Below are 12881 nucleotides of genomic sequence, written 5' to 3'. Positions count from 1 at the left end.
CCCTGTGTGGCATAAAACTTTGTTAATCTTTTGGATAATTTTCGGTGTGTTTTGGCCTTGCTCATGGGAGCAAGGCGTACTTTGATATTTTGCCGCTTCGGGCGTTTTAGTTAATATTCTGCCGTTTTCTGGCGTACCTTTATTTTGTCGTGCGTGCACCTTTTTCGTTGTATTATTGCCGGCTTTCATTGATTGGAGGCTCTGGGATCTACTTGCCCCTCTATTCAGAGGAACCTCGCTTGCATGGATGCTGAGTACTGCAGGAGCCTAGTTCATCCGATCTGTGGGTACTTAGCCATAAGTCCATGCTTCTCTGTGTAGGGACATAGAAACTCCACCAGGTTAGCTTTTGCAGGCTCCTATCTTCTTAGAGTGTGCAGAAAATTCTTTTTAAAATAGGCTCGAAGTGTACCGTTGATAAAACTTAGATTTTAAAGTAATTCGTTTAAAGCATACTGAAAATTATAGTTCGATAATTTGAAGTCAAAATATTTAATTTGGAAGCTCTGAAAAAGGATTTTAAAGTTCTATTTGAAAATTGAGGCTCTTAGAAAGACAAGAACGTTTTAACAAAACCTGGAACCTGGTGGGGTCGTGCTGCATGTCTGGTTGCTGACTGTTCTAGTCGCTTTAGATGTAATATTTCTTTAGGTGGATGATATTCCACGATCTGGGGACCATTTGCCCTTCCATTGTCATGAGCCTGTAAGCTCCATTTCCGACGATACTTTCCCCCTGGTACGGTCCTTCCCAATTGTAGGCAAATTTGCCTGCTCTCTGGTTTTTAGTGTTCTGGAAGACTTTCCTCAGGACCAGGTCTCCTACTTGCAGGGTCCTGACCTTTACATTTTTGTTGTAGCTTCTAGCCACTGTCTGCTTGTACGAGGCCATCCTGATCTGGGCGCTGGTTCTGAGCTCATCCACCGTGTCTAGACTGCTTGCCATTTCCACCTGGTTTCGCTCCTCTGTCAGGCACCCGTATCTGTGGGTAGGAACCTTAACCTCTGAAGGAATAACTGCTTTGGCCCCGAATACCAGGCTGAAGGGAGTTTGCCCTGTTGCTACTTTAGGGGTGGTCCTGTCAGCCCACAGGACTAGTGGCAGCTCCTCTGCCCATTTACCCCCAATTTCTTCCAGCTTCTTTCTCAAGTTTTCCACTATGATTTTATTGCTGGACTCTGCTTGGCCGTTGGACTGAGGGTTTCTGGGAGTAGACTTCTGCAATGAAATGTTCCAACTAGCACAAAATGCTTCTGTCTTATTGCCAATAAACTGAGACCCATTATCGCATATTATTTCAGATGGAATACCAAACCTACAGATGATGTTGCGTTTAATAAAAGATATCACCTGGGCCTCGGTAACCTGGGAAAATGATTCTGCCTCTATCCATTTGGAGAAGTAGTTCGTCATGGCAAGCATGTAGACCTTGTTTCCTGGTGCCTTGGGCAGCGGTCCCACTATGTCCATTCCCCATTTCATAAAGGGCCAGGGATAAATGACTGGGTGCAGAGGTTCTGCAGGCTGGTGGCTGACTGGTGCATGCCTTTGACAGGCATCACACTTCTTAGCGTATTCCATAGCATCCTTGCGCATCGTGGGCCAGAAGTACCCCTGTCTGAGGGCCTTGTTGGACAGGCTCCTGCCCCCTGCATGGTTTCCACATTCACCACTGTGGATAGCATGTAAAACAGCCTGGGCTTCACCCTTATCCAGGCACCTCAGGCAGTCAGTTCCCAGGAGGAGCTTGGTTGGGAGGTACATCTGTTGGCTCTTTTCCGCCTGTCTCTAACCCTCTTGTAGGAGCAGGCAGCTTGCTGGAACAACAATACCAGGAATTGAGGGACCTGATGTACAGGATTCCGGGTGTAGCACGACCCCTGGAGAAGGTGACACGAGATAGCTACGCGGACTCCCCTTTCGTGGATGACATAGCCTTGGTCGGTGTCCCGAAAGGATGCGTGCCGCCAGCCATGACGCTTTACGACGGAACCACAGATCCTCTTGACCATATCAACCACTACAAGCAAAAGATGATGGTGATCACCGCGACAGGCTCCTTGAAAAAAGCCTGTATGTGTAAAGGGTTTGGATCCACCCTGTCCGGAGCAGCCTTGCAGTGGTTCGTCAGCCTGCCCAACAGGAGCATAACCTGCTTCGCCGACTTAGTCAATGCCTTCCACCAGCAGTTTGCCAGCAGCCGCAGACCAGAAAAACAAACCAGTGACCTATACCGAATAGTGCAGGGACCTGAAGAGGCCACCAGAGATTTTCTGAACAGGTTCAACAGAGAGAAGGTGGCAATCCCCCGGTGCGACATAGCCACAGCCATAGAAGCTTTCCGCCAGGGGCTCCGCCAGGAGTCAGACTTGTATAAAGATCTGACCAAGTACCCATGCACTACCTTCGAGGAGGTGCAGACAAAGGCAATTGCAGTCATGCGGCTGGAAGAAGACTCAGGGCCCAGAAGGGCAGCTTATGGCACAGATCCTACATCCAGAAAGGCACCTGTGGAGAAGCAGAATGAAAGAGCTAAACCCTACAGCAAACCTATATACCCCTTGTACAATGACTTGGCTCAACAAGGCAGTATTGATCCCTCCGGCCCCTTCCTTCATAGGCCAATCTGGAGTTGTTATTCCCCACACGAGGAGAAGGTAGTGGCACCAAGATATGGAGGTGGATGAGAAGGAGGATGAACATGAAGAAGAGGAACAAGAAGAAAATGAGAATGACAACGAAAATGAAGAGAATGAGCATGAAGAGAGTGAAGAAGATGTGGATGTTCAGGAAGAAAATGACAAAAGTGGGGATGATAATGAGGAGTCTGATGACTTTGAGTAGGTAGCTTAGTGAGCACCTCCATCCTTTGTATATAAGTATGTATCCCTTTCCTCTCTTCTTATGTTTCATTAGCATATGCATTTTGAGTTAACCCAAGTTAGCTCCCTTCCTAACCGAGTATGTCAAGCATTCTAGTTACATTATTTAGCTTGCATTCATCTAGGTTAGTGCATTTAGCAACTTTACATTTAGCTTACTTGTGTTTAGTTTACTTGCACTTAGTTAGCTTTCATTTAACAGTGCATATCATGTAGTAAAAGATCATGGATCATATTTACTTTGCTACTATTTGAAAATCCAAAAAAAAAAATAGAAAAATAACAAAAACTTCAAAAACAAGTTGTTTCCTTTTAATTCATATTAAGGAAAAAAACCAACAATATGTCATAAATTTTAAAAATAAAACATTTCTAAAATCCAAAACCATGTTATTTCATTTACTTTCCTCTCCTATTGATCATAGCGAGTCGTTGTTCACTCAATCAAACACATTTATAATCTTAACAAACAACTAGCAAGTGCTTAAGTCGAGGTCAATCCACGGGACTGTGTGCTTTGAGTTCTAAGTCTATCTATTTCAATTTATGCAAGTGTCACGATTAATAGATTGTGTAATACCCCATATTTTATAGTAGCGCACTAGGGTGCGTACAGTTGATGACTCGACCGAGTGCAGCTCTACCCGACCGAGTAGATAGACCGAGTGCCTTCTGGGCATTATACCAGCCTCTGGTAGCGATTCACTCGGCCGAGTGGCTAGTGCACTCGACCGAGAGTACGGGCTCGGTTGGATTTTCACGTGTAGGCTTCGTATTGTTAAGCCTTGGTATTTATACTTCATTTTTCCGATTTTCACTCATTCTCACAACCCTAAATATTTCATTCTCTCTCAAAATCCCCCAAAATCTCCATAATCTTATCCCTTCAAGTGTTCCTTTACGTTTTTCCTTTATTTTATTGTTAGTAGACCCTAGTTTTGGGATGTTGTATTATGGGAGTATTAGTTAGGGTTTTTGTTAATTAAGTGGGTTAATTAAAGCTTAATTAGTGTTATTAATTGTTATAGAACACATTGGTGATAGTTAGTTCATTAATTATTGTAGGAGGAGACTTTCTAGAGGAACCCTTCTAATGTGCATGCCTACTTTCTTGGAGATTTGTGAAGGTAGAGTTTCCCTACTCGGTCTTAGTAATATGTTTGTTTACATTTGTGTTAGTTGTCATGAATTGAATAATATATTTTATAGTTGCATGATAGCATGATTAGTTGGGTAATTAGGGTTTGGTTTCCTACTAATGTTGGATGTACATCATATCAAAGATGGGTAAGTGGTATTAACCTTATGTTATCATTTGGTTGCATTATAACATGAGTTGGGAAGATTAGTGGATTATTGGTTGGTTTAATTATAAACATTTGTATTCTTGTTATATGATGGTTTATAAATGTGTGGAAAAACAATTTGGCATATTGTGAATATTTGGTTATTTGTGGATGTTGGAGGAGATGGTTGGAGGAATGCGAGGTGTTGTGTTGAGTTGTTCAGGAGACGTAAGACGGGTCGGTAAACCATTTTACGCTTAGGTCGCCTTTTGGAGCTTCCCACCCAAGAGGAACGTGCACGTTAATGACTTGAATACAGAGGGACGCATGTGGTGTCATGACCTCTAGCAGGGGTCCGGTTAGTGCCCGGGCTCGGCACTGTGAGTGTATCCCTAGTGTCTTGTTACGGACTTCGGTCCGGATATTGGTGGCGGTATTGCGATGCCGTCACCGATTTGTGTTGGAGGACTATTGGTTGGTGCTTTCTTGTGTTGTGCATATTCTCATATAGCATATCATATTGCATTTTATATCGGTTAGTCATGTCATGGTAGGCATTCATATTATTGAGACTAACACCAAATATTTTTAAAATATCTCTGGTGAACCATATAATATTTCCGATCATATGGGGAGTAGTGGTTTGACGGGAATATTGTGCATTTGGATGGGGTCGGGACTTGGAGCGGTCTCCCTTTAAGTTTGTCGCCACTTTCTTATCTAGTTTTTGACATTAATTATTTAAACTCCATTCTTATGATTTGGTTTGTATAATTTAGGATCGTATTTGAATCACCGAATATGTAATCACTTAACTTAACTTAACTACATACTTATCTATTTAAATTGCTTCCATTTCGGTTGTTCGCACTACAAGCTTGGGAAACCAAGTCGCGTAGCACTCCTATTAGCTAGGATGACCTTGAGAAAGGCCTCTCGACTAATAGGGGTGTTACAGATTAGGTTTTTATCTAAGCTAATAAAATTAAGACAATATAACAAGATATAAATAATCAATTAAAAGTACTAGGGTGTCATGGGTTCATACAAGAAATCAAAGGAGTTTACAAATGTCAGTCTAAATCGAGTCAAGGTTGTAGTTGCATAAGAGCCTAGGCTCTCGATTTTACGGTCCTACCTAAGTCGAGTCGGGTTACCTCTCCCGTACACCGGTTTTAGCCACCAATATATTGCATGGTCTAACAACTCCTAAGGTTGTCGATCTTATAGGAGTGTTGAATAGATAGAGATTCATACAAGTTTGTCAAACAAGCATTTCATCACACACTTAATCTGCACTCGCTAAAACCACATCAATTAATCCATTTTGATAGACTCATCAAGCGCAGATTCTACCTTTTAATCGTCCCTAGTAAGGTTATTACTCACTAATCATCATGAGAACTATGCTATAGCAACAACAAACAAAGAGACTAAACTAAGCACAGTGTTATGAGGCAAGTAATAATAAGTGATTAAAGAGAGATAAGAAATGTACCAATTTGGAAAGTAAAGAGGAACATAAATAAAGGAAGATCTTTGTATTAAAATGGAGACTTGTCACTTAGTCTTCAAATACATACCCAAGAGATCAAAGACGTAAACTATTGAAGGTGTAAATTGAAAGAACAATTATTGAAAGTTTAATGTCAATTGGATTGGGTGGGAGAGATGATTGGGTGCAATTGGTGAAGGTGACGAGGGGGAGCGGGTTGGATGGTTCAGTGAAGTTGGCAAGTTACATTGAATTGGGTGGGAGAGATGGTTGGTCAGCTGCCAGTTTTGGGGTAAGACGTCAGGTCTTGTTTGAGTGACGTGTGGTCGGAAAAATTTGAGAGGATCATTTAGACTCTATACCATGTAAATAATGAATTTGCTTGATTATTCACGAACAACGATTACAATATATCTAGTGTTACAAGACTAAGATTCTAGGGTTAGCTAATTACAAAATATTCTTATTTCGATACAAGTATTATATGTGAAAGATATGAATAGTAATTAAACGGATAAGAATAAGGTAAATACAAATAAGCTAATAATATCTTACCTAAATTATGGACATAAAGATATCTTCTCAATAATACAACTCGAGTTCTTATTCTAGAACTCAATTTATAAAATTAAAAACAAACTTTTAGCTAAAATAAATAATTTTCTTCACATTGGGTTTTCGGTCACAATCTCAAGAAGCAGAACCACAATTATTGTTGATCTAAGTCATTTTCTCAACACAGGTCATCATATATTTTTGTATTTACATATACTAGAAATTATTTTAAAGATTTTCTTCACTTATATATAAATAGTGTCAAAAGAAAGCAAATGGTAAGAATTGATCGGGACGGAGGGATACCTTGTAACGATTTTTGAAAAAAAATATAAATTATGATTGTCTGCATATGCATGGATATAAATTGAGATTTAGGTTAGAGTATGATCAACAGAAGAAGAAGAAGAGGAGGAGGAGGAGGAGGAGGAGGAGGAGGAGGAGGAGAAGGAGGAGGAGAAGGAGCACGTATTTTCTCGAAAAAACCAAAAAATAATTCTCAAAAAACCAAAAAATAACTATCAAAATGGCAAAAATCGAAGTTGAGATCAAATCAAAAGAAATGATCAAGCCATTTCCTCAAACTCCAAATCACACCTTAAGACCCTCCAACTCACCAATATAGACCAATTTCTACCTTCTATTCACATTCCATACATATTCTTTTATCAAACTCCATTTAATCACAATAATCTCTCAAAATACCAATATAAACTTTCTCAAAAAGTCGCTTTCCGAGACATTGGTTCAGTTCTACCCACTAGCCGGAAGGATTCAAGGCAACTTATTAATCAATTGCAACGATGAAGGGGTCGAGTTTAATGAAGCTGATGTTTTAACAAGCCTAGCGGAAATTCTAGCGAATCCAGATCCGGAGGAATTAACAAGGCTATTGCCCTTTCCACCTCTTAGCACTAACAAGAGCGTAGTAACCGCAGTCCAAGTTAATCACTTTTCGTGTGGCGGTATGGCTATAAGTATGTGCATTTTGCATAAGTTTGCTGACGCAGCAACCACTGTCGCGTTTATTAACGCTTGGGCTCATAATGCTCGATGGGTTTCCGATAATAATGACACAGAATCGGTTATATTTGATTCGGCATCATTTTTTCCTTCGACGGACCTGAACGAGATGTATGATCCTGAAGGTGCCATTTGTAAGGAAAAGACTGTGACGAGGAGACTAATCTTCAACAAGGAGAACTTAGACGAGTTGAAGAAGCAATGTGATGAAGAGCGGTGATGGTTCAAGCTTAACCTCGCAAGTGAACGTATTTAGTAACACTACTTGAGGGTCGAATAACTAGGAGTATGGGAGATTACCAATTGTTATTATTCTTAAGTTTAGCTAAGTCGAAGAAAATAGGTTTGATTGATAAAATGACTAAGTGAGCTACACTAAATGACATGCAAATGAAACTAATTAAACAACAACTAAATTAAAAGAAGAAGCTAATTGGAATAATGTTTTACTCAAGATATGAAAGGACTAGGGCACGATTAGGCTACAAACATTCATAATTATCATGCTAATTCCAGCAATTACTCATCTTGGGAATACAAGGCGGGGGAAAACGCCTCTAATTCGCCTATTGGCTCCCTCCCAGGCTCACAATAGGACACTAGACCTACCGACTCAACTCCCTCCCGGGCTCATGACTCGGACTCTCCTATACAATACTCTAAGACCCTAGGACGCGCGCCATCCCAAAGGTAGTCGATTTTTGCTAGGAGTCACTAAGAATACGATAAATTCCCGACCTTCCCACCCCTTTTCCCAAAGGTGAAATTCAAACCGGTTCCCAAAGGCACCCTCTTTAGGCTCTCCCTCCCGGGTTCAACCCAAATAGGCCAAGGAAGTAAATGGGTGGTCAGCCTAGGACCTAACCAATTCCTATTGGTGGACAAGGGTCATCAATCAACCAAAATCCCAAATTACAACATCAACAAAATAAATCCTAAGGTAAACCCTACCAATTTCCCCTTAATGACTATTTAAATGGAATAAAACATGTTAATCACTCATGCAAGTGCCCAATCGCACCCTAGCAAGGGTACTACTCACTAATCATGGTTTTTAAGACAAGGCAATGAATAAAGATGGATTCTTTAAGGATAAACATGATGTGAAATTGGATTCTACAATTAATCGTGCAATAATTCAACAAAACTATGAGGAAAGGCAAATTAGTCTAAGATGGGTAAGGATTAAACCAAAAGACACAAACTTTAACACAAGAAATCCAAAGACTCAATATTTGGGTGAAAACAACAATGGTGAACAAGGAAAAGATGAACAAGAGAGAGAAAAACAACAATCAAACAACAAAGAGAAGAATTCTAACATAAACAACTAAATAAAACTTTAGAGAAAGAAAATGTAAACAAATGAAACTAAGGAGAGAAATTGTACCAATTCAATAGCAAAGAAAGGAACTTGGATTGAAATAAGAAAGGAGAAATCTTCAATCTTGTTACAACCCAATTTCTAGTACTAATAATGAAGTAATTATTGAAGAACTTGTTCTAATTAAGGAAGGATTATCAAACTAATTATGAGAAATTCAAACTGGGTAAGGAAAAATATAGATCTAGGGTTGTGTGTGAAAATGAATTAGGGGAGGGGTGTTTATAGTTTACAAAAGAAATGGGCCGAAAATTACAAAGAAATAGAAATGCGGGGAAAAGGGGTCTCGGCCGGTTGGCCGACCGCCGGTCCTGGACCGGCACAAAACCCACTCTAACTTTCAGCCAAAATTGAGTTGCCAGGTATGATGAGCCGGTCAACCGGCTGCCGTCTCTGAACCGGCTGTAAGGAGGGACTTTCAGCCGGCTGACCGGCTGCCGGCCGATCGGCTGCCGGCTGATCGGCTGGGAGCCCTTTTACGCCTTTCTTCAATCTTCTTTCTCATACTTGTTCCATGATGTTCTTAGCTAGCTTCTTTAGTCCTCTCGGGTCCCAAACCTGCATGAAATGATATAAGCTCGTAGTACGGGACTAAAGCTACAAAATGCAAGCTAAAGAGGCCAAAACCGTCTAGATTTAGGACAAAATGTATAGGGAAGAAGGGGGAAAGTGAGGCCAAATGACCACTCATCAACCCACACTTAGCTCTTACTCGTCCCCGAGTAAGCTAGTGAGCAAAAGATAAGACCCTTAATTAACTAGTGCTAATCTAAACTAATAATATCCAATGGTAGGCAATTAACGGGCCTCCTCCGTCCCTTCAACTCATAATGAGGTGCAATGAGGTATGCACTCCTTTGCAAGGCAAGTGGGGGCTTGCGGAAAATTTAGACACATCCAACAACTAAGCATGTAATCAAGAATAGGATGCATCAATCAAAAGGTCAATCCGCTATCCTCATCTAAGCGTAAGGTTTTGTTTCAAAAACCAAAGGTTTTGGTCGGGAGATACCGTCTCATAGCATTGATGTCCCGGTCCAAAGGAGGCTCTAAATCTCACATGTAAGTAGCTATGTCGAAATCTAGGCCTAGACTACGGTCTTATGGTCTCACAGGGTGGTCAATACTTTTGGTCAAGCCTCATTTCCCGGGTATTTGGGTCAAAAGGGTGCAAGCTACTAAGAGGGAAAAGACACGGCCAAGACAAATTCATCATAGAGGGTATCATGCTCCCTTCCTAGACCATATTTTGTTTAAAAATTTATATACAAACTCAATGCAACAAAGAAGTAAACACAACACATATGTACATGTGAAACGAATGCATGCGAGAAACGGAAATAAACATAAGGTGAACATGGAACAAGTTGGCTAAACCTATCAGCACATCAAAACCAACTCATCAATCCAAAAGTTCCTAGAAGGAACAACCAAGGCACAAAAATACCCACCCTCCTTCAAATATGCAAGATATATAAAGAAAGAACGGTAAAGGAGTAAGAGATTAGAACGAGTTTACCAAGCGGTCTTCTAGCTCCTTTTTGCCTTAGTTGGTTGTGCCTATGCCAAAGGTTAGCCAAACATATATATATATATATATATATATATATATATATATATATATTTGAATTTTTTCTAATTTATATATATATATATATATATATATATATATATATATATATATATATATATATATATTCACAAAGTAGATATTTCCCTCCCCACACTTGAAATTTACATTGTCCTCAATGGAACAAAGTATAGGGAGAGAATAGGGAAAATAACCAACATATTTTTGGTGGTTTTTGAATTTTTTCGAAATTAAAGAACATATTTTTGGATTTTTTTGGATATTTGAAAATAAATGTGTGGAGGAAATTAAAAAAAAGGAAATACATGTTTTTGGTATTTTTAATATTTGAAAAATAAGAAGATTTTTTTTTTGAATTTTTGCAAAAGTAAGGAACATGTTTTTGTATTTTTTTTTTGCCTCCTCCCACACTTATTATTTACAACATCCAATGACGACGAAGTGTGGTTAAGAGGCAAACTTTATTCAAATTAAAAGAACATATTTTTGGGTTTTCAATTTTCAGTTTTTTTTGTTTTTTTTTAAAATGGGATGCAATGCATGATTTAACTAAATGCAAGAATAGAAGTATGATGCAAGGTAGTCTACATGGATGCAATCCTATATGTGACAATTTATACAAATTGAAAACTAGTGCAATTCTAAATGGATGAAACTAAATGATGAACTATCCTACATATTATACATCTACCTAAATGCATACAAAAATTTAAATATGAATGAGAAGTTTGGATTGTAGGAGATCATACTTGGCTTTGGATTTTCAAGGTGGGAGCAAAGATCAAGGCTCATTCGGTGTCCGAGCCGTAGCCTACTAATGGGCGTCCCGCATCTTCATTTTCATCTTCATCATCAACTTCAACAACAAATTTTTCTTTCCCGCGGCCTCCATCATCAAAGCCGCCACTTCTTCCATATCCACTTCCACTACCACCATATCCACTATCATGAGAATCAAACCCTCTCCCGCTACCACCATATCCACCATCAAGAATATCAAACCCGCTACCACTACCACCATACCCTCCTAGGTTGTCATGAGGGTTGTATGGAGCATCCATACCGGTGGTGGTGGTGTTTCCTCCCGGACCTGACCCTCCTTGGCCATCAAAGCCCCTCCTCCCCTCCCCCCCATAAAACCACCGTAGCCACCTCCTTGGCTGTAGTCAAATCCTCCACTAGTTTGGAAGGAAGGGGCGCTATAGTAGTCGGGGTGCAAGTTGAGACCCCCATGAATTCCCGGATTAACGTACCCTCCATTTGGCAAGTTGAAGTAAGAGGGAAAAGGGCCATCAGGGGGACCATTCTTCGGGAAGCGTAGTCCTCATAGAGTGGGTAGTTTCCTAGGGCTTGATCCACGTAGATTCTATCAATTTTTTGGTGTGCTCGGGCCAAGGAGTCATCGACTTGCTCAAAACGTTTGTCAACGTGGGTGCGGAAATCATCTAAAGAGGTTTGCACCTTCCCAATCCCGAGGTTCATTCGCTCCATGAGCTCCATTACCTTGGGGTCAATGGCTTGGTATTGGGGAGGTTGCCCGGAGGTAGATGTTTCGGTTTCGGGCAGGGCATCATAGTTGTAAGATGATTGGGTTGGTCCTTGCACATTTCTTTCGTAAGAGAGAGTGATACGGACTACTTGTCGGGTTGTAGGAACGATAGGGTTTGCAATAGGAAGGAGATATTTGTCTTTGTCCGGTTCAAGGGTAAGCATGTCGGCATTTGGGAGAGCAATTCAGGTCAAGCTCTTCCGAATCACAAGGTAAGTCTTTTTATCATCCCAATCATACCGAGTAAAGAAAAGTGAGGTCAAATGGTTACTATCTATGATGGTGACCCCCTATACCGCTCGATGTCGTGACTCTACAAAGCCTACCGTCTCCTTGCCAATTTGGGTTATCAAACCCCCTACCACGATCGGTGAATTGTTCCGGATGTTGTTGCCAAGCTTTTGCAAATGGAGGATCAATAGGTGGGCAATATTGATTTGGTACGCTTTGGGGTGTTGCCTAAGGTAGCTCCCAAGAATGTAGAGCTCATCGGAGCGCATATTGTGAGGCTCATGCCTCCCAAATATGGTCTACCCCATAGAGCGGTGCCAAGTCCGGATGATAGGGCTATGAATATGACTTTCTTTCATTTTTGGTTCATCATCAATATTTTCACCCGAAATCGCTTTCCACAACTCCTTTTGATCATACCTAGTCGGGGGAAGGTGGCTCCCCATACTTGGCAACCCAAAAATTCTCCCAAATTTCTCAAGGGTCACTTGAATTGTCTTGTTCATTAACCGAAATGGAATACCGGTTATCTTACTTGTATTCTTATTTTTCTCCACTTCAAGGGAGGACAAAAATTCAAGTGTAATCCTAGAAAAAGTTTGGCGATGCAATTTGTACATAGCTCCCATCCCGACCCCATCAAATAAACTCTCACATTCGGTATCCCATCCAAGCCTTCTCAAGGTATTGAGACAAATAAATCTAGTAGGGATAATTTCACTAGATTTAAGGTGAGAAAACCTTACCTTATGTGCCTCGCAAATGAAAATGACCTCCAGGAAGGTTGGGTCGGGTGCAATCTCGGCTCCACTAGTGCTAGCATCGTTTCTAGGCCTCTTGTTTCGTGTCATCTACCTCAAATAGATATCTTACCTTATTAACCCA

At 40.6% G+C, this 12881-nt stretch overlaps 2 protein-coding genes across 2 annotated transcripts; both read left to right on the top strand.

Moving 5' to 3' along the window:
• The first annotated feature begins 1973 nt into the window (after nucleotides 1-1973).
• On the top strand, nucleotides 1974-2687 carry LOC141589734 (uncharacterized). The gene has a single exon (XM_074410360.1). It carries the CDS (start codon nucleotides 1974-1976, stop codon nucleotides 2685-2687), a length of 714 nt encoding a protein of 237 aa, XP_074266461.1.
• Nucleotides 2688-5814: 3127 nt separating this feature from the next.
• Nucleotides 5815-7461, top strand: LOC141589733 (limonoid 21-O-acetyltransferse-like). The gene is made up of 2 exons (XM_074410359.1): nucleotides 5815-5955; nucleotides 6970-7461. Exons 1-2 carry the CDS (start codon nucleotides 5815-5817, stop codon nucleotides 7459-7461), a joined length of 633 nt encoding a protein of 210 aa, XP_074266460.1.
• Nucleotides 7462-12881: the final 5420 nt, after the last annotated feature.

Source organism: Silene latifolia, chromosome 7 (genome assembly GCF_048544455.1).
Source record: "Silene latifolia isolate original U9 population chromosome 7, ASM4854445v1, whole genome shotgun sequence".
NCBI lineage: Eukaryota > Viridiplantae > Streptophyta > Magnoliopsida > Caryophyllales > Caryophyllaceae > Silene > Silene latifolia.
Note: the sequence above shows the minus strand (reverse complement) of the source record. Positions and strands in the feature narration are given on the sequence as shown.

Coding starts and splice junctions, on each gene's coding strand:
- LOC141589734 (XM_074410360.1), top strand. CDS start 1,974: ATGACGCTTTACGACGGAACCACAGATCCTCTTGACCATATCAACCAC.
- LOC141589733 (XM_074410359.1), top strand. CDS start 5,815: ATGTCAATTGGATTGGGTGGGAGAGATGATTGGGTGCAATTGGTGAAG. Junction 5,956..6,969: donor GGTCAGCTGCCAGTTTTGGG/GTAAGACGTCAG, acceptor ACATTGGTTCAG/TTCTACCCACTAGCCGGAAG.